General features: G+C 45.0%; 1 protein-coding gene across 2 annotated transcripts in view; it reads right to left on the reverse strand.

Annotated features, from left to right (window-relative positions):
- The window catches only part of SH2D4A (SH2 domain containing 4A), a 151,733-nt gene that overhangs the window by 67,798 nt on the left and 57,241 nt on the right, over positions 1 to 26,694 (reverse strand). For both annotated transcript variants that reach the window (XM_073543255.1, XM_073543245.1), the window contains exon 3: positions 9,550 to 9,709. In XM_073543255.1, the coding sequence (XP_073399356.1) occupies positions 9,550 to 9,709 (160 nt within the window). The remainder of the gene's footprint in view (positions 1 to 9,549; positions 9,710 to 26,694) is intronic.

Here is a 26,694-nt window from a genome sequence, read left to right on the forward strand (position 1 = left end):
TTGGGAGCCAAAACCTACCCATAGACATCCTGACTGTAAACCCAATGGATATAACTATGGCCTCGATTCATCAAAGCAATTTCACCAGAGTTCTGCTGCAAATCGCTTTGAAAAGTTGCAAAATATTTGCATAACTTGAAGTTGTGCAAAGGTTTTATGACTTTTGCTGTTTTGCCAGTTTCTCAGTCCTCTGCTAAAATGGGCAGAGCTGGAGCAGGAGGTTGAAAAGCCACCACAGCTTTTCTAATTCATGACGAGGCGTTCCCTACACCAGAAATCTTACTCCAATCAAAGGGGTGCACCATTCGTCAAGGGGCGCCCCTTAATGAATCAGGACTGTGTGACTCCAACAAGGCTCCTCATCAAGACCAGCAAGAAAATCACACGTCTTGGTGAATCAGGGCCTATAGCTACCTGGAAGGTTATCTCGATGGTTCACCTGTTTAGCAAAGCTCTAAAAAAAAGAGAAGCAAAGTAGCTTAACTATCATCCAACAATCATCAAACAGGTTGTTCAACATCTTCATGTGTTTTATTAACCAGATTTCATTTTTCGTAAATTTAGCTGTAGAACCTTTAAAAACATTAGTAGAAATAATAACAATCCAAAGAAAAACTAAAAAGAAAGTTTAAAAAGCTGATTCCTACACGTGTACTTTGCATAAGCTAAAACCAGTAAGTGGGTCATACATAGGGAAAAAACTATCGCACAAAGATTTGCTTTTCTCCTGTCCTGCTTTTGGCTTACTTTACAGATGCAATATATTGACGTGTGAAAGTGTTCTAAGATTTAGAATTTGCATTTTTAAGCTAAAATCAATGCATTAAAAAGGGATCAGAATAAATCTTTTGATTACAATTTTCTATGTTGTATATTTGTACAATGACTATACACTGACTCATATTCACAGGGTATAAATGGAGCGGATGCAATAAGCTCATTTATGGCACGAGTGTTAATGTGACATGATAATACCTGAATGATGTCCACAATATTCCCTTCCATCACAACAGCATTCTGAGTCATAGACATACCTACATATATTCCTATTTTTCCTGACATAAAACATGTCTTCAGTATCCCATATTAAAGTGGGTTTAATTATACTTTTAATGTTACATGCTCTTTTTAGATAATCCATAGACTGTCAAATTATAAGATGTGGTTTATTTGCATTTATTTATTTTACTCATTTATATAGCACCATTAATTCCACAGCGCTTTACAGACATTATTGGCACTGTCCCCGATGGGGCTCACAATCTAGGGTCGCTATCAGTATGTCTTTGGAGTGTGGGAGGAAACCCACGCAAACACAGGGAGAGCATACAAACTCCTTGCAGATGTTGTCCTTGGTGGGATATGAACCCAGGACCCCAGCGCTGTAAGGCTGCAGTGCTTAACCACTGAGCCACCGTGCTACCCTTTTATAGCTGGTTATTAGGCCTGTTCACACCTAATGAACCTAATGGATAAATGGAACAAGTTTAATTTCCTAGCGCTGACAGGTTCACCTAATTTAGATATCTACAAAAAGTCTGAAGGTCTCGAGTACTTGGAAAATTTTTAGCGACTTGCTTGAAGTATTCACCGATTTTAAATGGTCCACAAGTTTTAAGGGATACAGTGGCATGTAAAATTCTGGGCACCCTTGGTCAAAATTACTGTTAGGCTACGTTCACATGTAGCGGAACTCTCGCAGAAATTACCGCGAGAATTCCGGATTCCATTCCGCTGGAAAATCGCAATTTAAATTCCCGCGATTTTCCCGCGGAAAAACAGGTGTTTTGCAAGCGTAATTAGCTTGCAGAATGCTAGCGCTTTCCAAGCAATCTGGAGCATCGCTTGGAGAACTGATTGACTGTTTGGTCACACTCGTCAAACATAGTGTTTGACGAGTGTGACCAACTTTTTACTACTGATGCTGCCTATGCAGCATCAGTAGTAAAAGATAGGATGTAAAAAATAATAAAAAAAATTAAAAAATATTGTTATTCTTACCTTCCGACGTCCCGCGCAGCCTTTTTGCCTCTCACCATGCTCCCGGTCGCAGTAATCCTTTGTAAGAATGACCACGAGACGTCGCGCTCCGACGTCATCGCGAATGACCGCGAGACGTCACGATCCCGCAAGAACGGATGCCATCGCGGTCATTCTCGCAATGGATTACTGGGACCGGGAGCGTGGAGAGAGGCGGGAAGGCTGCGTGGGACATCGGAAGGTAAGAATAACAATATTTTTTACTTTAACTTCTATTTTTTACAGGGATATGGTACCCAGAGCCCGGAGGACAGTCTCCTCTCCTCCGGACCGTGGGTACCATCCGCAAATGTTCTGCTTACTTTTTGCATGGTGTGCACAGCCACATGCGGAAAGTAAGCAGAACAATGCATTCCTATGGGTGCAGGATCGCCGCGATTCCGCTAAATTAATGAGCATGCTGCGTTTTTTACCGTGAAGCAATTCTGCCGCGGAAAAAAACACAGCATTAACACAGCATTGTGGAATCCCATAGGAATGCATGGGATGCTTATTTTTCGCGGCAAAATCGCGCGTTTAAAACCGCCGTGAAATAAACGCTACATGTGAACTCAGCCTTATTGTCAACAGAACAGTTAAGCAGAAGCAAGTTGAAGATAAAATGATCTCTAAAAGGCCTAAAGTTAGAGGGAACCTGTTAGGTCCTCCATTCTCTTTAACCCAGCCGCATTCACCTATGTATGAGTAAACTCCTCTAGCCAGCCCTGTATACAGTAATGTAATTAATTTAAATAAATGCTTATAAAAGCCTTTATAATGTCCGCGCTTCCTAAGCTAATGAGGGCATTGAATAGTCGATAGGGCATTAGTTTCCCCAGACTAGTCAGCCCTCTTTCCATGTTATCACATCCTTGTGGGCATGATAACATAATTTGTAGGAACTGGCCTCATCTCCAGCTCATGCAAATTTCACACACGCGCCACCCCATCGACTAGTCAAATCCCTAATTAGAATATTAAATGAGGATATTATAAATGCTTTAAAACATTCATTTAACTGAATAACGTTAAACAAGGCTGGTTAGGTAGGGAATGTACTCATATGTAGGTGAATAGTGCAGTGGTGGAGGGCATGGAGACTAGACAGGTTCCCTTTAACCCCTTAATGACCAGGGGTATTTCCGTTTTTGCGTTTCCATATTTTGCTCCCCTTCTTCCCAAAGCCATAACTTTTTTATTTTTCCTCAATATGGCCATATGAGGGTTTGTTTTTCGTGGGACGAGTTGTACTTTTGAATGACACCATTGATTTTGTCATATAGTGTACTGGAAAATGGGAAAAAAATTCCAAATGCGGTGAAATTGCAAAAAAAAGTGCAAGTCCACAATTGTTTTTTGGATTTTTTTTTACCACGTTCACTAAATACTAAAGGTGACCTGCTACTATGATTCTCCAGGTCATTATAAGTTCACAGACACCAGCCATGTCTTGGGTCTATTTTATTTAAATATGCGATAATTAGGTAAATTAAATATATGGTATCTCCTAAATCAGGGTTCCCCAACTCCAGTCCTCAAGGCCTACCAACAGATCATGTTTTCAGGATTTCCTTAGTATTGCTCAGGTGATAATTGCATCACCTGTGCAATACAAAGGAAACCCTGAAAACATGATCTGTTGGTAGGCCTTGAGGACTGGAGTTGGGGAACCCTGTCCTAAATTACCAACTTATCCTATCAAAAAACTGTAGAACTCTTATATAAAATAATATACAAATCTTTATTAGTACAATAATTAAAAAAGCATAAGGATTATGAGGTAGTACATGGTAAGACAACGCATGGTAAGCTCTGATGAGAAAGTGGTTTTAATTAAATAATACATTCTTTATTATTTTTCATAAACAGTAAGTAAAAATAAATAATAAATGACTATGCCTTTAAATTATGTATGCAAGAACTTCAGAGGGTATCCCCTTTAAAAATTTTAAAGACAGATTACATACTGGAAGGAGAATACATCAGTAGCATGCTAATGCATACCATATGGGAGAGCTTGGAAAAAAGGAAGGAAGATGAGTATACTGTATGTAGCGGATATGCCCACTTGCTATGAGCGCCGACCGCTGGGTGGCGCTCATAGCTATCTGGCTATGACAACCACAGGGGTCTCCTGTTGACCTCGGGTTGTCATGCCAACTCATCGGCGACCCGCGGTCATGTGACACGGGCGTCGATGGGAGGAGGAAATGACGCGCTTCCTGCATGTGCATGTTAAATGCGGTTGTCAGTTTGACAGCGGCATTTAACATGTTAACAGCCGCCGGTGAATTACAATTCCACCCGCAGCTGTTCCGAGCACATGTCAGATGATCAGATCTGCTGTCATCGCTGGTGCCCGCACCAAACAGGGGGAGGTGTCCAATGACGGCTTTTTTTACAGATGGTGCTATGCTTGCATCAAGAAATTTTTTAAATTTCATTGAATCCATTCTTTTCTCTACCCATGAAATATTCCCCATGCCACTGACTGCAACACAACCCCTAAGCATGATTGGTACAAGGCCATGCTTAATGGTTGGTGAGATGTTCTTTTCCTAAAATTCTGTGCACTTTTTTCTTCACACGTACCTATGATCATTGTGGCCAACTAGTTCTATTTGAACCTCATAGGTCCACAGGACTTGTTTCTAAAATGCATCAGGCTTGTTTAGATATTCTTTTGCATACTTCTGACTCTGAATTTTATGCTAAGGATGCAGGTGAGGTTTTCTTCTGATGACTCTTCCATGAAGGCCATATTTGAGCAGGTGTCTCTGAACAGTAGAACCATGTACCACAACTCCAGAGTCTGCTAAATTTTTCTGAAGGTGTTTTGCGTCAATCAGGGGTTCTGATTTGCCTCTCTAACAATCCTATGAGCAGCTTTCACTGAAATTTTGCTTGGTCTTCCAGACCTTATCTTGCCCTCCACTTTTCTCGTTAACTGCCATTTCTTAATTACATTTCAAACCGAAGAAAATGCAACTTGAAAATGCTTTGCTATCTTCTTATAGCCTTCTCCTGCTTTGTAGGCCTTCACCATTTTTATGTTCAGAGTGGAAGCCAGCTCGCTACAAGAACTCATAGCTGCTGTTTATCGGCACAAGTTTAGAGGAAGCTGGGCTTTTATAAAGCTGCGACATTTGCATCACTTGGCCTTTCCTAACAATGATAGTGAAGAAGCCATAACCCTAATCGGCTAATTAATGTCTGAAACCTTGGTCAAAGTTATCTGAGCACACAAATCTCCAAGAGTGCCCAAACTTTTGCATTGAGGAAGATAGTGTGTCGCTATCAAAACGCGTTGAAGAGTGCAAAGCATTTAATAAAGGTTTGTGCCTTCAACCATTTATTTCTTTTCCTTTGCTCTAGCCCTCCTTAAGACCGCGCTTTTTCTTATTTTATCCATATTCCTCTCGAGGGTATGCAGCAGGAGCAGCTCTGGGCCCAGTAAACTCTTCTCCTCAGCCAAAGGACCTGCGGTCATGTGACTCCAGCAATGCCTCCCCGCAGTCACGTGGTCAGATCCCGTGACATTAGCAGGAAGAGCCACCTGGCACGAAGTTTCATCTTCCTCACCTCTTTGCTCTCTCCAGGTTTGTGCAGGGGTGCACAACCCCTTGAAGTTAGTAGCTTTTTGGCCTATTTTGCTACACAGCTCCGTAGACCACCAGGTATGTCTCTTTTCTTTTGCAAACTTTTGCATTTGGCCCATTTTCCTTTTTGCAATTTTTCAAATATAAAAAATGAAAATATATATTTTATTTTCCTAAATACAAAGGAAATGTGTCATATTTAACTTTAGGCCTTTTGGAGATCATTTCATCTTCATCTTGCTTAACTCTCCACAATAAGGCCTCCTTCACACATCCTGGTGATTCATGTACAGGAAAAAACAGTACTAGTGAGGTCCGTGGTCTGTGTCCATGTGACATCCGAATGTACGTATGTGACATCCATGTGACGTCCGTGTATCTGTTTGCTGTCCATGTGTCACATCCATGTGCTGTCCAAGTGTCCATATGACACATACCAGCGCCTGTGTACATCCTGTTTAAAATTAACTAAATTTAAAAAATGATGTGGGTTCCCTCATAATTTTCATAACCAGCAAAGGGAAAGCCCATGGCTGGGGACAGTTGTTAATAATCTGGGAAAAGGGACAATATCCCAAAAGTTTCTTAAGCTATTAATAACAGCTCACAGTTGTTTGTTTAGCCTTTACTGGTGAATTAACTGGGGACACCAAAAAAAAATTCAAACCAACAAAGGCTAAACAGACATCTGTGGGTAGATATTAATTAAGCCTGCGATATTGACCCCCCTCCCATGCCACCAACATCAGCCCTCAGCCGCCCCAGAAATGGCACATTCATAAGATGAGCCAAATCTGGCAATTAGCCCACTCTTTCCCCTAGCCCTGTGGTGGTGGCAGGTGGAGTAATAGGGTTGAGGTTGATTTCAGCTTTGTATTGTCAGCTGAAATCACACTCAGGAGATAGTAATGGAGAGACGTCTTTAAGACGCCCCAATTACTAACCCAATGTAAGTTTTGAAATAAACACACAGCAAAAATAAAATCCTTTATCTAATATATAAAGCTCAATGTGTGTGTGTGTGTATGTCTGAGATTGGCATCCGCACTGTCGCAGCTACAGCCACAAAATTTGCAAAGTCACACGTCTGGACCCCGAGAGCATCATAGGCTATGTTGTGAGGCGAAATTTTAACCCCGTGCGTTCAAATTCACCAAACAATTTTGCCCCTATCTTCACAATGGGGAAAAAGTGTATGTGTGTATTGGCATCTGCACCATCATAGCTACAGCCACGAAATTTTGCACAGTCACACGTCTGGACCCCGAGAGCGTCACAGGCTATGTTGTGAGGCAAAATTTTTACCCCGCGCGTTCCAATTCACCAAACAATTTTGCTCCTATCTACATAATGGGGAAAAAGTGAAAGGAAAAGTGTCGGACGCAAATTGACAGCTGCCAGATGTCAACAAGGGGGGCTTAAAGAATGAGAGCGAAATGTTTTCAAATGTTTTTCCCATGCCTGTTTTGCGACAATAAAGCATTTTTGATATGTTCCATTACAGGTGTGCACAGCCTATATGCATTGGTCTTCTCATTTTACAATGTTCCCTCCTCCATACATGCTGTAGCACCCTACTTTTTGATTGTATCATGTATTTAATTAATATTTTGTAGTGCATCCAGTTTCCTATTTAACTATACAACCACACCGTAATCCATCTCTGCTACATCTGGCTTACAAACTGAACGGTGGCATGATGCGACCATTCAGGCTGAATACCAGGAGACACTGAGCTGCAATCGCACTTCAGTGATGAGTGGTGATGTCATAGTGGTTACCGCCAGTCACTGAAACTGCAATCCCACGCTCAGTTCACTGTGAACTGGGACGATAAACTGCGGTGACCTCAATGAGATCACAGCTAACCCCATGAGAAAATTCTGTGAGAAAAATGTTCAAACCCTTTCCGTCATCAGACGTATTAATATGCCCGCGTTGGAATCCCTCCGTTTGATGTGGGCTCCGGTGCAGAGCCCACATCTTTCCCGGCACATGTCAGCTGTTTTTTGCTTTTGGTGGGCACCCACAGAGAGGAGGGAGCTGCAAAGGTAGGAATCTGCCAAAGTACAGCAAGGTATGTGGCCAGGTGACCTGATCGTCACAATCTGGGTTATTCAAACAATTTTGTGGGCTCAGTGTTGGGCAGTGAAGCAGATCTGCATTCCACCAGCTGAAACCATGGTCCCTGGTCTGACATCCTGTATAATCACACCGGTGACAGGAACAGGGCCTTTTTATAACCCTCAGCTCCCATTTCAGGGCATTGTCCCACAGGATTGGAGAGAGGCAATCATGGCTGTTCCCTCATTGTTTGGTTGTTCAATTAGTCTGCACAATTGTCCTCCAAGTGATGCAGACTAATGCAACGGAGAGTGCTGATGCCATCCATAAACAACAGGCATTCCATAGAATAACATTCAAAGATGGTCATTGGACAGTCTCATGAATTAAAGGGGTTGTCCGGGCTTTTCACATAATCTCAGTGCATATCTGGGCTGCAGAATGCTGACAATAAGTAATTTACCTTCTGTGGCCAGTTTGCAGCGTTTGCTAGATATCATCTCTTGCTTGTAAGAAAGACGTCCAGCGGGGGGTTGTTCTGGCATTGAAATGAGAACTGGTCGTTTCCTCCTCAATAGTTTCACTTTCCATAGAACACTGTTCAGCGTGTGTCTGGGCGAGGAGCAGCTGGGTGGTTGTCCTCTCTGCACTGAGGCTGCTAGAGGGGGAGGATTTGTTACTGTGTGAGGAGGGATAGGCTTCTTCATGTGGTCGGGGAGGGCCTGTTGCTATGGAGGGTGGGGTTGTTGCTAAAGAGGGCATGTTTTTAGTAGAGTAGGAGGAAAAGACCAGTTCTCATTTCAATGCCAGAACACACCCCCCTGGATGTTTTTCTTACAAGCAAGAGCTGATATCTAGCAAACCCTGCAAACTGGCCACAGAAGCTAAATTACTTATTGTCAAGCATTCTGCAGCCCAGATATGCACTGAGATTATGTGAAAAGCCCGGACAACCCCTTTAATGCCTCATGCTCATGGACTTACTGAATAAAGGAATAGTATGACTGGCATACTTAAGAATAATTCACCCCCGCAAAAGTGGCTAGATTGACGCTGTATCGTCACAAGCAGCAGTCAAATTTTTACTCCTCATTTTCCCTGACTTACCATAGCTAATAGAACACTACAATTAAATCCTCTAGCCTTTTGTCTAAACATGGGGTTTTCCCTTATTCCTTTGAGTGCTTTATAGAGTTAAACTAGGAAATTTCCAATAAAGACGATTAACTTTAGGGCAGAGTCAGACAGCTGTAGAACCCATGCGAGAATCGCATCGCACTGCACGGACTGGCCCAGCACCTCTCCTAACCTGAGCAAGACAGCAAGATGGATTACTATGCAGCTGTCAAGCTCAGGTTAGGACAGCCGACAGCCAGGACGAGAAATACGGCAGTCTGTCTCTGCCCTTATATGCTTAATGTGTTCTGTTGCCTTGAAATTATTTCTTACTTTATCATCCTGATCTGAATCCAGATGAATTTTGTTAACCAAGAACTTTTATTGTGCATTAATACATACAGCTGAATCTCATATACTGTGTTTATGCTAAATCTTATTCAAACAATCTCTGAGATCATTGGAGAGTAGTGGGATGAGACATACTTTATCAAGGTATTTTTTGTAGTGGTCCGAAGTGCACTGTGGACATGTTGGATGGCTTCCTCCAAGTGCACTGCCCTCCCCCCAGCCTCCCTCCCAGTGCATTTCCAGCCTCATTTATATATGGCCTCTACACTACAATTCTCATAACTTGCACATCGAACCTCAACAAAAAGTTATCATTTTTATTGTCGTACAAGCACTTAAACAGTCATATCACTACTTTTCTGATGTAAAATTAAATGATCGAGGAAAAATACACTTTTACCTTCTTTCCTCGACTTCTTTTTCTGCTTGCTTGCGTGCACGTTCAGCAATAATTTCATCACAGATGACATCATACGATTTGTCTGATGAATGTTCTCCCATTACCCAGACCCAAACTTCCTGATTTGCGGCAATTTTCCAATGCACAGTTTTCTGAAAAGCTGAAAGTTAGAGAGAAGCAGAAAATGTGACCAATAACAGAAAACAAAAGAAAACTACATTTTGGGTTATGAAATTCAACTAAAAATTACAATATCTAATACAACTACAGAGCCTATGTAATGCAAACTAGTTCTTTAGCTTCCTATCTGAAAATGTGTCCAGAGGGAAATTCTGGAATTTGTTATAAAATCTATAATAGAGGAATAATTAAACATGTTATAGGCAGATGTTTTTTTCCTGATATATTCATTATATCAAAGCATTGTGGTCCCAATATTTATTACGGTAGATTAAAGTTGGTTAACCATCTGACATGTATGGGAGCTTCCCAGCTCTTCAATAACAGATTAAGTGGAATTTACTCATCTGATTTTTCTCATTTAAAAAAGATACGTCTCTGACAGTGCCTTAAGTGCCCCATACACGTTAAACTAATGTCAATGGGTTCAGCCAAGAGACTAAAGTATTTGGGGAGCCAACCAACTGATTCTCAGTGAAGATATTGATTGGGATTGTCCAATTTTGGGCTGCCGATTTTATTGTTGTCGAGGAGATAAACATTTCAGTTGGCGGCTTTTTCATAGAGCACACCAGAGTGCTCAGTCGAACAAGTGCTCAGCTGAACAAGCGCTCCTGTGTATGGGAGGGTGGGCTGAGATGTCTGTTTCTCAAACAATTGGCCATAGAATTAGTCAGTCAACAGCCATCTAATGTGTGCTGGGATCTTTATTACCCTCTCCTCATTGAACACAGCTCTAAATCACCTTTAACCTCTTGATTCAATATCATGTACACTGCAAGAGCTGAACTCTATCCACACAAAGTTGATATATTACATAGCCATCATCTCTGTTTAACCCCTTAAGCCCCAAGGGTGGTTTGCACGTTAATGACCGGGCCATTTTTTACAATTCTGACCACTGTCCCTTTATGAGGTAATAACTCTGAAACGCTTCCATGGATCCCGGTGATTCTGACAATGTTTTCTCGTGACATATTGTACTTCATGTTAGTGGTAAAATTTCATTCAAATAACTTGCGTTTATTTGTGAAAAAAATGGAAATTTGGTGAAAATTTTGAAAATTTTGCAATTTTCCAACTTTGAATTTTTATGCCCTTAAATCACAGAGATACGGCACACAAAAAACTTGATAAGTAACATTTCCCACATGCTTACTTTATATCAGCACAATTTTTGAACCAAAATTTTTTTTTTGTTAGGAAGTTATAAGGGTTAAAAATTGACCAGCGATTTCTCATTTTTGCAACGCCATTTTATTTTTATGGACCACATCATATTTGAAGCCACTTTGAGGGGTCTATATGATAGAAAATACCCAAAAGTGACACCATTCTAAAAACTGCACCCCTTAAGGTGCTCAAAACCACATTCAAAATGTTTATTAACCCTTTAGGTGCGTCACAGGAATTTTTTGAATATTTAAAAAAAAATGAACATTTAACTTTTTTTCACAAAAAAAATACTTCAGGTTCAATTTTTTTTATTTTACCAAGGGTAACAGGAAAAATTGGACTGCAAAATTTATTGCTCAATTTGTCCTGAGTACGCTGATACCTGATATGTGGGGGGAACCACTGTTTCGGTGCATGGCTGAGCTCAGAAGGGAAGGAGCACCGTTTGACTTTTTCAATGCAAAATTGGCTGGAATTCTGATCGGATGCCATGTCACGTTTGGAGAGCCCTTGTGGTGAGAACTTTGAACCCACAAAGGCTTCATAGAAGTTTATAACGTACAGCGGTACAATTAAAAAATCATATTTTTTCCACAAAAATGATCTTTTCACCCCCAATTTTTATTTTCCCAAGGGTAACAGGACCCTAAAAGTTATTGTGCAATTTGTCCTGAGTACACTGATACCCCACATGTGGGGGTAAACCACTATTTGGGTGCATGGCAGAGCTCGGAAGGGAAGCAGCGCCATTTGACGTGTTTGGCTGGAATTGAGATCGGACACCATGTTGCGATTGGAAAACCCCTGATGTACCAAAACAGTGAAAACCCCCCACAAATGACACCATTTTGGAAACTAGACCCCCCAAGGTACTTATCTAGATGTGTGGTGAGCACTTTGAACCCCCCAGTGCTTCACAGAAGTTTATATCGACCGGGCGTGAAAACAAAAAAATCGTATTTTTTCTCAAACATGATCTTTTAGTCACCAATTTTTTTATTTTCCCAAGGGTACCAGGAGAAATTGGACCCCAAAAGTTGTTGTCCAATTTGTCCTGAGTACGCTGACACCCCATATGTGGGAGAAAACTACTGTATGGGCACACGTCGGGGCTCGAAATGGAAGTAGTGACGTCTTGGAATGCAGACCTTGATGGAATGGTCTGCGGGTGTCATGTTGCCTTTGGAGAGCCCCTAATGTACCTAAACAGTGGAAACCCCCCACATATGACCCCATTTTGGAAACTAGACCCCCTAAGGAACTTATCTAGATGTGTGGTAAGTAGTGTTGAGCATTCCGATACCGCAAGTATCGGGTATCGGCCGATATTCGCTGTATCGGAATTCCGATACTTAGCTCCGATACTTTTTTCATATCGAATACCGGAATCGGAAGTTCCCATAATGCTAGGAGCCCGCTCGATTTGATTCAGCCAATGGGGATCCTCAGAAGTGTGGGCACATCCTGTTAGGCATGTAGGCATGTTAACTACTGGCATGGCTGTGATTGGCTGCTGAAATGATGTCATGATGCACTATAAAAACCGCAGCAGCTGCAATTTCGGGTTCACTCTGCTGTGAATTCAGTTAGGGACAGGCTGCTGTTGAAGACTGTGAGGGACAGTTAGAAATAGCGATCATCAAACATATCTATTGCTCTACCCAGGCTACATAATCCACCACTGTAGCATTTTTTTAGCCCAGCAGCGCTGTTTTAATAGCTGTCTGCAAGGGCTGTGTGAGTGCAGACCCACGCTGTGTAGTGTGTCTTGCAGGCACGTCTGCTTGTAGGCCACCCAGCGTGTGTCTCTGCCTCATACACATTTTTCTTTTATTGTTGCTTTTTTTTTCTCCTGTATAGTGTGCTTCCATACGTATCCATATACGTTGGTTGCAAACACTAAAGGAGTGGACAGCGGAGCTTTTCAGCAGCCTTTCAGTGCTATAGCCCATTTCTCTTCACTGTTTTTGGCTGTCTGATAGGTCTCTCTGTGTGTGAGTGCAGCTCACGTTGCAGTGTGTTCTACAGCCACCGCTGGTTGTAGTCCGCTCAGCGTGCATCACTGCCTCATACATAGTCCTTTTTTTGCACCTAATTTGTCCAGATTTTTGCTCCTATATTAGTGTGCTTCTATCCGCATCCATTGTCATTGGTTGGTTGCAAACACTATATAGGATTAGATAGAGGAGCCTTTTTGCTGGCTTGTGCCCTTCAGGGCCAGACAGACTAGTATCACCCTATTTTTTGGAGCCTCATCAATTGCATTGTAGGTTAGCTTCCTGCATTGTAATCGCTCCAAAAAGTTTGTTATACTATAGCTTTCAAACTTTGGTCACATCCTTTTATTCCCCCCCCCCCCGAAAAAAAAAAGGAAATAAAGTTCACCAAACACTATACTTTAGAGTTGTGTAGGCCACATTAGATCATATTAAAGTGTAGTACACACACTCTTAGCAAAATTAGTGTTTCTTATACTGGTTAGCAGGTGTTCAGGAATAAGAACACTAAGCCCCCCCTTTTTTACTTTTCTGCCTATCTTTATCAGTCTACCAAGATGAAAAAGGCAGGGAGTAAGGCACGTGGTCGTGGCCGTGGAGTTTCAGCAGGGAGAGGACGGGGGGATTCAGCAGGGAGAGGATGTGGGGATTCGGTGTCTGCTGCGGCCACCAGTGACCCGGCATCCCCCACTTTTACCAGGCAACAGTCCTTCATGCACAGCTTTGTAGGACCTCGCCGTACCCCACTGCTGCGTGACGAACAAATTGAAGCCGTTGTCGGATGGATGGCAGCTAACGCATCCACTTCAATGACTTCCGCATCTTCCCAGGGCCAGAGCACTGAAGAGCAACCATCTGTCTCTTCACCACCTGCCAAATTGCCCAGGAAGTCTGAGAGCCCTGGACAGGAGCCATCTCAATCTTTACTTCTGTTCTCAGAATCTGTTGGCTTGGAAAGAGGTGGCCAGCCAAGCAGCATTCTAGAGCGTGAAGAAGAGGGAGTATGCAGTGATGCGCAACTGCTTTGTCCCTCTGAATCTGAAGAGGCGGGTGGGCCAGTGCCTATTGTCAGCACACCTCAGTACTCATCTGATGATGATGAGACTCAGTTGCCAATTTCTGGTGCGTACGGTGCTGGCGAGACAACCCAGGACCAGCTGGTGCTTGAAGAGGGGAGTGGAGATGATGAGGTCCTTGACCCATCATGGCGTCAGCCACAGGAAGGTGGTGGGAGCAGCTCTGAGGAAGAGACTCCCCGAACGGTTAAAAGAGGAGGGAGAAGGCGGGGGCAGACTTGGTTGCCTGTAGCCTCCACTTTGGCACCCGTGAGGAGCAATCCTCTTCCAAAACAGAAAACGGGCGCTCCCAGGACTTGCAGTGCGTGGTCTTTTTTTGACACAGTTGCAGATGACATTTGCTTTGTCAAATGCAAGCTGTGTCATCAGAAAGTTAAACGAGGGAAAAATGTGAGCAACCTCAATACCACAAATATGTGGAAACATGTGCGTACCAAGCACAAGGTGGAGTTACACAGACACACTGAAGATGTAGGCCAACCTTCAGCAGCACCTGCCACCTCTTCAGCTCGTGTTGGGGCCTCTTCCTCCAGCTCACACACAGCTGGTTCGGCTTCCTCACTGGAACGCCATGGAAGAACCTCTGCCACTGTTGTCCAGAGTCAGTCAGCAGGAGGCAACGTTTCCGTCAGATGGTGACAGACTACTTGTCTTGCCCTGTTAGTGTACTCCCAGACGGCTCATCCCCGTTCAAGTATTGGGTCTCTAAGCTGGATACATGGCCAGAGCTTAGCCAGTATGCATTGGAGGTGCTGGCTTGCCCTGCTGCCAGTGTATTATCGGAACGTGTCTTTAGTGCTGCAGGTGGTGTGGTAACAGACCGTCGCACGCGACTATCCGCCGATAATGTTGACCGGCTTACTTTTGTGAAAATGAACAAGGCCTGGATCTCACCTGAATTTGCCAGTCCTCTTCCAGAATAAATAATTGGCTGGCAACAGGATCCAGGTCTCCTGTTGTGTTCATGTTTCTATGACCTGAACTTTATTTCCTGGGCTACAGCAATGCCCGTTGTTGCTCAGAAGTGCTGTCCACACCGACAAAACACTCGCTCATGTGTAAGTGGGGTTTGGTAACGTCAGCTGATCCCCTGCTGTGTGTATTGCAAAGTGTCCTGCTCCCTCCAAACTCAAAGTACCTCAGATTTACACCTGGCTCCAAGTAGGCCTCGGCCTACTACCTGATTTTCCCTGGGCTCCGACACCGCCAGTTGGTGCTCAGAAGTGCTGTACGTACAGACAAAACACTTGCTCATGTGTAAGTGGGGTTCGGAAACGTCAGCTGATCCCCTGCTGTGTGTACGGCAAACTCTCCTGCTGCCTACAACTTCTGACTACCTCTGATTTAATATGTTCTCTGATTTGCCCTCTGTCTCCACTCTGTCTTGAGTATTTCCTCCGGCCTACAACACCGCCTGTTTCTGCTCTCAAGTGCCATCTGCACAATCAACACTTGTTCCTGTGTTACCTGGGTCCTGTAACATCTGCTCATCTCCAGAGGTGAGTCCAGCAATGTCTCCTGCTTTGTCTACATTCCAACTACTTGTAGTGGAAAAGTGGACAGAGCAGGAGACATTGCCTGACTCACCTCTAGGGAGAAGCTGCTGTTACCGAACCCCAGTAACACAGGAACAAGTGTTGGTTGTGCAGATGGTATTTCAGAGCAGCACCTGGCGTGTTTGGAAGCCAGAGGAAATACTCGAAACAGAGTGAAGCCAGAGGCATAATTGGAGTACGTTGACAGTTAGTAGTAGTGTAGAAACAATCGAAAACTGCCACCAAGTAGGCCTCAGCCTACTACCTGATTTTCCCTGGGCTCCGACACCGCCAGTTGGTGCTCAGAAGTGCTGTACGCACAGACAAAACACTTGTTCATGTGTAAGTGAGGTTCGGTAACGTCTGCTAATCCCCTGCTGTGTGGAGGGCAAAGTGTCCTGCTCCCTCCACAGTCAAAATACCTCCGATTTACACCTGGCTCCTAGTAGGCCTCGGCCTGCACCATGATTGTCCCTGGGCTCCAACAACGCCAGTTGGTGCTCGGAAGTGCTGTCCACACAGAAAAAAACACTCGTTCATGCGGAAGTGGGGTTCGGTAACGTCAGCTGATCCCCTGCTGTGTGGAGGGCAAACTGCTGCTGCCTCCAAATTGTAACTACTTCTGATTTAAACATTCTCTGATTTGGCCTCTGTCTCCACTCTGTCTCTAGTATTTCCCCTGACCTCTAACACCGCCAGTTCCTGTTCACAGTTGCCGTCCACGCATTCCACACTTGTTCCTGTGTTCCTGGTGTTCTGTTACGTGAGCAGATCCCCCAATGTGTGTCCGGCACTGTCTCCTGCACTGTCCACCTTCCCACTACAAGTGGTGGGAATGTGGACAGAGCAGGAGACATTGGCAGACACACATCAGGGGATCTGCTGACATTACAGAACCCCAGTAACACAGGAACATGTGTGGATTGGGCAGACGGCTACGGTACGCATAAACTGGCAGTGTTGGTGGTCACGTGAAATCCTGGAAATAAAATGGAGACAGATGCCTAATTGGAGCAAGTTGACAGTCTGTTGTAGCCTACAAACAATCTAAAACTGCCACCAAGTAGGCCTCGGCCTACACCATGATTGTCCCTGGGCTCCAACAACGCCAGTTGGTGCTCGGAAGTGCTGTCCACACAGAAAAAAACACTTGTTCATGTGAAAGTGGGGTTCGGTAACGTCTGCTGATACCCTGCTGTGTGTACGGCAAACTCTCCTGCTGCCTCCAAATTCAAACAACGTCTTATCTTAAACTGCCTCCAAGTAGGCCTCAGCCTACAAAATGACTATCCCTGGGCTCCAACATCGTCAGTTGTTGCTCGGAAGTGCTGTCCACACAGAAAAAAACACTCGTTCATGTGAAAGTGGGGGTCGGTAACATCAGCTGATCCCCTGCTGTGTGGAGGGCAAACTGCTGCTGCCTCCAAATTGTAACTACTTCTGATTTAAACATTCTCTGATTTGGCCTCTGTCTCCACTCTGTCTCTAGTATTTCCCCTGACCTCCAACACCACCAGTTCCTGCTCACAGTTGCCGTCCACGCATTTCACACTTGTTCCTGTGTTCCTGGTGTTCTGTTACGTGAGCAGATCCCCCAATGTGTGTCCGGCACTGTCTCCTGCGCTGTCCACCTTCCCACTACAAGTGGTGGGAATGTGGACAGAGCAAGAGACAGTGGCAGACACACATCAAGGGATCTGCTGACGTAACAGAACACCAGAAACACAGGAACAAGTGTGAAATGCGTGGACGGCAACTGTGAGCAGGAACTGGTGGTGTTGGAGGTCAGGGGAAATACTAGAGACAGAGTGGAGACAGAGGCCAAATCAGAGAATGTTTAAATCAGAAGTAGTTACAATTTGGAGGAACCCCAGTAACACAGGAACACGTGTGGATTAGGCAGACAGCTACTGTACGCATAAACTGGCGGTGTTGGTGGTCACGTGAAATCCTGGAAACAGAGTGGAGACAGATGCCTAATTGGAGCACGTTGACAGTCTGTTGTAGCATGTTGTCGGCCTACACCATGATTGTCCCTGGGCTCCAACAACGCCAGTTGGTACTCGGCAGTGTCTTTGGCACGGGTACTTCCTGTTGCCCAGCCTGGTTCCAGCACGCCAGCTGTTTCCGGGTAGTGTCAAGGTCACTATGCCAACAATCCGTTGTCCTGTCGTCTTGCGGCCGGGTTAGCCGACTCTACGGTGCCTGCAGTTTAGGTGACTCCTATGTGGGCTGCGGGAACTGGCACTGAAGGCTGGATCCGTAGTGCCAATCGGACATGGACCCCCTGTAGGACTGTGGGTTTCGGTAACTGCGGCCGACTTGCGGCCTGGCTACTTTGCTTTGGATGGGTACCTTCTGCTACCCACCCGGGTTCCAGCACTGTCAGCTGGTTCTCGCCAGAGCCTTTGGCCTAGGTGCCTCCATCTCGGTATCTGAAGGTCCAGCACCATCAGCTGGTCCTTGGTAGTGCTTTCTAGCACAGGTACCTCCTGCCTAGTAACCATGGTCCAGCACCGTCAGCTGTTCCTCGGTAGTGCCATTGGCTCTTGTAGCTTTTGCTACCCATCTGGGTTCCAGCACCGTCAGCTGGTTCTCGGCAGTGTCTTTGGCATGGGTACTCCCTGTTGCCCAGCCTGTTTTCAGCACGCCTGCTGTTTCTGGGTAGTGTCAAGGTCACTATGCCACCAATCCGTTGTCCTGTCGTCTTGCGGCCGGGTTAGCCGACTCTACGGTGCCTGCAGTTTAGGTGACTCCTATGTGGGCTGCGGGAACTGGCACTGAAGGCTGGATCCGTAGTGCCAATCGGACATGGACCCCCTGTAGGACTGTGGGTTTCGGTAACTGCGGCCGGCTTGCGGCCTGGCTACTTTGCTTTGGATGGGTACCTTCTGCTACCCACCCGGGTTCCAGCACTGTCAGCTGGTTCTCGCCAGAGCCTTTGGCCTAGGTGCCTCCATCTCGGTATCCAAAGGTCCAGCACCATCAGCTGGTCCTTGGTAGTGCTTTCTAGCACAGGTACCTCCTGCCTAGTAACCGTGGTCCTGCACCATCAGCTGTTCCTCGGTAGTGCCATTGGCTCTTGTAGCTTTTGCTACCCATCTGGGTTCCAGCACCGTCAGCTGGTTCTCGGCAGTGTCTTTGGCACGGGTACTTCCTGTTGCCCAGCCTGGTTCCAGCACGCCAGCTGTTTCCGGGTAGTGTCAAGGTCACTATGCCAACAATCCATTGTCCTGTCGTCTTGCGGCCGGGTTAGCCGACTCTATGGTGCCTGCAGTTTAGGTGACTCCTATGTGGGCTGCGGGAACTGGCACTGAAGGCTGGATCCGTAGTGCCAATCGGACATGGACCCCCTGTAGGACTGTGGGTTTCGGTAACTGCGGCCGACTTGCGGCCTGGCTACTTTGCTTTGGATGGGTACCTTCTGCTACCCACCCGGGTTCCAGCACTGTCAGCTGGTTCTAGCCAGAGCCTTTCGCCTAGGTGCCTCCATCTCGGTATCCGAAGGTCCAGCACCGTCAGCTGGTCCTTGGTAGTGCTTTCTAGCACAGGTACCTCCTGCCTAGTAACCGTGGTCCAGCACCGTCAGCTGTTCCTCGGTAGTGCCATTGGCTCTTGTAGCTTTTGCTACCCATCTGGGTTCCAGCACTGTCAGCTGGTTCTCGGCAGTGTCTTTGGCACGGGTACTCCCTGTTGCCCAGCCTGGTTCCAGCACACCAGTTGTTTCCGGGTAGTGTCAAGGTCACTATGCCAACAATCCGTTGTCCTGTCGTCTTGCGGCCGGGTTAGCCGACTCTATGGTGCCTGCAGTTTAGGTGACTCCTATGTGGGCTGCGGGAACTGGCACTGAAGGCTGGATCCGTAGTGCCAATCTGACATGGACCCCCTGTAGGACTGTTGGTTTCGGTAACTGCGGCCGGCTTGCGGCCTGGCTACTTTGCTTTGGATGGGTACCTTCTGCTACCCACCTGGGTTCCAGCACTGTCAGCTGGTTCTCGCCAGAGCCTTTGGCCTAGGTGCCTCCATCTCGGTATCTGAAGGTCCAGCACCGTCAGCTGGTCCTTGGTAGTGCTTTCTAGCACAGGTACCTCCTGCCTAGTAACCGTGGACCTGCACCGTCAGCTGTTCCTCGGTAGTGCCATTGGCTCTTGCAGCTTTTGCTACCCATCTGGGTTCCAGCACCGTCAGCTGGTTCTCGGCAGTGTCTTTGGCACGGGTACTCCCTGTTGCCCAGCCTGTTTTCAGCACGCCTGCTGTTTCTGGGTAGTGTCAAGGTCACTATGCCACCAATCCGTTGTTCTGTCATCTTGCGGCCAGGTTAGCCGACTCTACGGTGCCTGCAGTTGAGGTGACTCCTATGTGGGCTGCGGGAACTGGCACTGAAGGCTGGATCTGTAGTGCCAATCGGACATGGACCCCCTGTAAGACTGTGGGTTTCGGTAACTGCGGCCGGCTTGTGGCCTGGCTACTTTGCTTTGGATGGTTACCTTCTGCTACCCACCTGGGTTCCAGCACTGTCAGCTGGTTCTCGCCAGAGCCTTTGGCCTAGGTGCCTCCATCTCGGTATCCGAGGTCCAGCACCGTCAGCTGGTCCTTGGTAGTGCTTTTTAGCACAGGTTCCTTCTGCTTAGTAACCGTGGTCCAGCACCGTCAGTAGGTACTCGGTAGTGCCATTGACTCTTGTTCCTTCTGCTACCCATCCGGGTTCCAGCACTGTCAGCTGGTTCTCGCCAGAGCCTTTGGCCTAGGTGCCTACATCTCGGTATCCGAGGTCCAGCAACGTCAGCTGGTCCTTGGTAGTGGTTTCTAGCACAGGTACCTCCTGCATAGTAACCGGGGTCCAGCACCGTCAGCTGTTCCTCAGTAGTGCCATTGGCTATTGTTCCTTCTGCTGCCACTAGGGGTTCCAGTACTGTCAGCTGGTTCTCGCCAGTTTCTCAGCCTTCTTGTACCTTCTGCTACATTGCCAAGATCAAGCTTTTTGAAATTGTCTTTGGTAATCCTTATTGATCTCCATGACGACGACCCTGATGACGACGACACTGAAGACCACACCAAAGAAGACCAGAAATATGACCCTAAATAATTTGATCAAGAGGACAAAGAACATGAAGACAACCACCAAGATACAGAACAAAAGACAGAAGAACAAGAAGCAGAAGAAGCAAAAGCAGAAGAACAGAAAGCAGAAGAACATTAAGCATAAGACTAAAAATCAGGATAGAAGAAATCAAAATTATAAGCAGAAGAAGGCTAAGCAGTAAATGGGGGTGAGTCCGTTCCTCCTCGTGGTGCCCCTGGAAAATGCCTGCTGCTGCAGGCCAAGCTGAACGCGGACAAATCCTGTTGTAAATCTTTTGTGACAGGCAGAACATAAGGTGTAATCTTATAACTTTTATAGATAAGTACTACAGGAATGCCTGTCACCATAAGAAAATGAAGAAAAAGAAGAATAGGAAGAAGATGAAGAAATAGCATAGCATATGAAAATTAATAATAGCAGAATAAAAATTAATGGGAAGAAGGTGAAGAAGAAGATGAATAAGGTGAAGAAAAAGTTGATGAAAAAAATGCTACTGCTGCGGATCATGAAGGAGAAAGTGTGGGAGAAGTACAAAAGAAGGTGAAGAGCATGGAAGTTGTGAAACATAGATATCTGACAAAATATAAAAAAGTTAACATAGTCAATATCTTTTTAACTCCGAACGTCTTCAAAGAAAAAATTGGAATTAATGCTATGCCATGTGATTTGAATAAACCACTATGCCTTTAATGTCTCCTCCACCTCCCACAATACATTCTACATGATTCTTATTTGTTTTCAATTATGTAGAATTAGCCAACAAGGAAATAAAGGGCTTTTTTAAATTCCGATACCGGAAGTCCCATTGACTTGAATGGGACTTCCGGTATCGGAATCGGCGATACCCGATATTTTTTTCGTATCGGGCGATACCATCTGATACGATATTTTTGGGTATCGAACGGTATCGCTCAACACTAGTGGTGAGCACTTTGAACCCCCAAGAGCTTCACAGAAGTTTACAGTGCCCGGGCATGAAAATAAAAAAATCGTATTTTTTCCACAAACATGATCAATTAGTCCCCAATTTTTTTATTTTTCCAAGGGTAACAGGAGAAATTGGACCCCAAAAGTTGTCCAATTTGTCCTGTGAACGCTGATACCCCATATGTGGGTGAAAACTACTGTATGGGCACACGTCGGGTCTCGGAAGGGAAGTAGTGACGTTTTGGAATGCAGACTTTGATGGAATGGTCTGCGGGTGTCATGTGCGTTTGGAGAGCCCCTGATGTACCTAAACTATTGAAACTCCCCTCAAGTGACCCCATTTTGGAAACTAGACCCCCCACGGAACTTATCTAGATGTGTGGTGAGCACTTTGAACCTCCAAGTGCTTCACAGAAATGAAAATAAAAAGATCATTTTTTTCCACAAAAATTATATTTTTGCCCCCAATTTTTTATTTTCCTAAGGGTAACAGGAGAAATTGGACCCCAAAAGTTGTTTTGCAATTTGTCCCGAGTAGGCTGATACCCCATATGTGGGGGTAAAACACTGGTTGGGCACATGGCAGAGCTTGGAAGGGAAGGAGCACCATTTGACTTTTTCAACTCAGAATTGGCTGAAATTGATATCAGACACCATGTTGCATTTGGAGAGCACCTGATGTGCCCAAACAGTGGAAACCCCCAATTCTAACTACAACCCTATCCCCAACACACCCCTAACCCTAATCTCAGCCCTAACCCTAGCCCTAACCCTAACCCTAGCCCTAACCCTAACCCTAATGGGAAAATGGAAATAAATACATTTTCTTTTAATTTTATTATTTTTCCCTAACTAAAGGGGTGGTAACGGGGGGTTTGATTTACTATTTATGGCGGTTTTCATGTTTGGCAGCTGTCACACGCTAAAACACGCTTTTTATTGTAAAAATAGTTTTTGCATTACCACATATTGAGAGCTATAATTTTTCCGTATTTTGACCCACCGAGTCTTGTGAGGTCTTATTTTTTGCGGGACGAGTTGACGTTTTTATTGGCACCATTTTCGGGCATGTGACATTTTTTGATCGCTTTTTATTCCGATTTTTGGGACGCAGAATGAACAAAAACCAGCGTTTCATGAATTTCTTTTGGGGGGGTGCGTTTACACCGTTCCGCGTGCGATAAAATTGATAAAGCGACTTTATTCTTCGGGTCAATACGGTAACAGCGATACTTCATTTAGGTCTTTTTTTATGTTTTGTCGGTTTTATGCAATGAAAACTATTTTATATAAAAAATTATTATTTTTGCATCGCTTTATTCTGCGAGCTATAACTTTTTTATTTTTTCGCTGAAGATGCTGTATGGCAGCTCATTTTTTGCGGGACAAGATGACATTTTCAGCGGTACCATGGATATTTATATGCGTCTTTTTAATCGCGCGTTATTGCACTTTTTGTTCGGCGGTATGATAATAAATCATTATTTTTTGCTTCGTTTTTTTATTTTTATTTTTTACGGGGTTCGCTAACGGGGTTAACTAATGGGACAGTTTTATAGGGCAGGTCGTTACGGACGCGGTGATACCAAATATGTGTACTTTTATTGTTTGTTTTTTTTATTTCCAAAAAATGAATTTATTGGGGGAATATTTTTTTTTTTCTAATTTATTTGGCGATTTTTTAAAAATTATTTTAACACTTTTTTTTTTTTAACTTTATTACATTGTCCCAGGTGGGACATCACTGTCCTGTAGCAGATCGCTGATCTGTCACATCACAGATCACTGTGACAGATCAGCGATCTGTCACAGGCAGTCCAGCAGGCTTCCTCATGCCTGCGCTTTGCAGGCACTGAGGAAGCCGGCTCCCTGCAGGCCCTCGAAGGTCCCCATCGCCATCTTGGATTCGGGGGCCTGCAGGGAAGGAGCCCCCCGCAGCAGCGCTGCACATTGCGCTGCCGTGGGGGGCTCAGGGGGCACATGGACAGGATAGTACGTCTCATGGCAGAAAGGGGTTAAGGGATCATACCCATCACCATAAAAAAACAACTGCCCAATATCAGTCTACAAAAGTGAGACAAGTGTCATGCGATTTTCTTGAGAGTACAATGTGATTTTTATCACTTAGCATACGAATCACATCCAATTTATATGCGAATCTGATCGCAATACCATTTTAACATGAGCTTTTACATACAGTAATTTTTATGTTATTCACACATAGTTCATAAAGGAACTATTTTTCAAGATATATATATATATATATATGTGCATCTCACAAAATTAGAATATAATCAAAAAGTTAATTTATTTTAGTTCTTCAATACAAAAAGTGAAACTCATACATTAGAGCGTCATTACAAACAAAGTGATGTATTTTAAGTGTTTTTTTCTGTTAATGTTGACTATTATGGCTTACAGCCAATGATAACCCAAAAGTCATTATCTCAGTAAATTAGAATACTTAATAACACCAGCTTGAAGAAATTATTTTAAAATCCGAAATGCTGGCCTACTGAAAGGTATATTCAGTAAATGCACTCAACACTTGGTCGGGACTCCTTTGGCATCAATTACTGCATCAATGCGGTGTGGCATGGAGGCGATCAGCCTGTGGCACTGCTGAGGTGTTATGGAAGACCAGGTTGCTTTGATTCAGCTTGTCTGCATTGTTGGGTCTGGTGCCTCTCATCTTCCTCTTGACAATACCCCATAGATTCTCTATGGGTTTAAGGTCAAGCAAGTTTGCTGGCCCATCAATCACAGTGATACTGTTGTTTTTAAACCAGGTATTGGTACCTTTAGCAGTGTGTACATGTGCCAAGTCCTGCTGGAGAATGAAATTTCAAACTCCAAAAAGCTTGTCGACAGGAGGAAGCATTAAGTGCTCTAAAATTTCCTGGTAGACAACTGTGCTGACTTTGGTCTTGATAAAACACAGTGGACCTAAAGTATACCAGCAGATGACATGGCTCCACAAACTATCACTGACTGTGGAAACTTCACACTAGACCTTAAGTAACTTGGATTGTCTGTCTCTCTACTCTTCCTCCAGACTCTGGGACCTTGATTTCCAAGGTCTAGTGTGAAGTATCCACAATCAATTATGGTTTCTGGAACAATGTGCTCACTAGAGTTGAGCGACTTTTGGTTTTTTAGGGTCGCGTTTCGTTTCGTGAAACCCGACTTTTCCAAAAGTCGGGTCGAGCAAGATCGTCCGATTATAGGGAAAAGTCGGGGTCATCCCGAAACACGAAACCCAATGTAAGTCAATGGGGAATAAAAGTTGGCAGTGAGAGGAGGACAGGAAACACACCTACAGTGCCCATTTGAATGCCAAAAGCATCAATTCTTCTTTCTTAAGCTTGTCAACCTTAATTAACTTCATATTACAAGTTACGCACTGAAAAATGGGGGTTATTTGGCTACAAACTGTGGGGGGGGAGGGCTGGCTCCAGGTTTTCATGTGCCCTGGGCGAAAGAGCGCCCCTTTAACACATACCACAACTCATCATGCTCCGATACGGCAGATAAATAGCGGTATAGTACAATGAAAAATACCTCACTTTTTACATCTCATGACGAGGCCCATCTATTTCTCCATACAGAATCATTGGTCCCATATAATGTTTGAAACAGTATATGATGAGCTCCACATAATGCTACAGTATATGTTGGTCCCCATGGATGAAGCTCCACTGTCTTATGGGCCCAAATAATGCTCCAAACATAATGGGCCCCATTTCTAATGCTCTAGTGTATAATGGGCCCTGTAAATGCTGCTCCAGTGTCTGATGTCCACCTTTGGAATGTTCCAGTGTATGGTGGGCCCCATCTATCATTCTCCAGAGTATAGTGCTCCCCAAAAATTGCTGTCCCAACATTGAAAACAATCAAATAAGTCTCCTCGCTAGGGAATCCCTGTACTTGTCTGGACAGGTGCTGTAGCTTGCTTAACAGCTCGCCAGCCGTTCTCACGCCCAGTATGGATTGCACGTGATTGCACAAAGGTTAGAAAGGGTACCGTATCCCTGGATAACATGTATGGATAACGTACACATTCAAAATATATGTCTCAGGAGGCAGGCTCAGATGGTGTCAGGCCCAGTATGGATTGCACGTGATTGCATAAAGGTTAGAAAGGGTACCGTATCCCTGGATAACATGTATGGATAGCGTACACATTCAAAATATATGTCTATACAGCATGAGGCAGGCTCAGACGGTGTTAGGCCCAGTATGGATTGCACGTCATTGCACAAAGGTTAGAAAGGGTACCGTATCCCCGGATAACATGTATGGATAGCGTACACATTCAAAATATATGTCTCAGGAGGCAGGCTCAGACGGTGTCAGGCACAGTATGGATTTGACGGCCCAGATTACACAGAGGAGGAGCAGGGAGAGGTAAAGATTGCAAATGCTGGGGCCCTGCCCAAGCAAGGGGGGCCCACTCGTGGGCGTCGGTACTGGCACTGGGCCCCTCATAGTACAGCGGTGTGTCTGACGGCGGGTGTGCACCACCGCCGTCAGAGACACTTGATTGCACTATGAGGGACCCTGTGCCAGTGCCCGCGCCCAAGAGTCGGCCTACCCACCTGTCCAGGGCAACGGCACTCGCACGGTGTCGTGCGGTAGGTGGTGACCCCGGCCATGGGGGGGGAGGCAGCACAGTTAGGGAGTTTTAGAAAGTGGCATATGTTGATGTTGGACATTCAGCTGATGCAAAAGGCGAAATAGGTGAAGTACCAGGAAGAGGTGGACCAAAGCAAGCCATTTTTCTGTCACCCTATGTGTCATCAGGGGAAGGTGGGACAAAATCCTTGGAAACCCATGCGTGGTTCATTTTAATGAAGGTTAGATCATCCACATTTTGGGTTGACAGACGGGTCCTTTTTTCTGTCAGGATTGATCCAGTTGCACTGAAGACTCTTTCCGATAGCACACTTGCAGCTGGGCAAGCGAGCTCCTGTAAGGCATATTGGGCCAATTCAGGCCAGGTGTCCAGTTTAGCGGCCCAATAGTCAAAGGGGAATGACCTGTGTGGGAGAACATCGATATGGGAGGAAAAGTAGTTTGTAACCATAGTTGACAACTGCTGTCTCCTGTCACTTTCCATCGATGCAGTATTACCAGTTGTGTGAGCGGTATTTGAAAAATCAGTCCACAAC

The sequence above is a fragment of the Dendrobates tinctorius genome, unplaced genomic scaffold (genome assembly GCF_039654945.1).
Source record: "Dendrobates tinctorius isolate UK_male_01 unplaced genomic scaffold, ASM3965494v1 ptg000011l, whole genome shotgun sequence".
In the NCBI taxonomy this organism is placed as follows: Eukaryota; Metazoa; Chordata; class Amphibia; order Anura; family Dendrobatidae; genus Dendrobates; species Dendrobates tinctorius.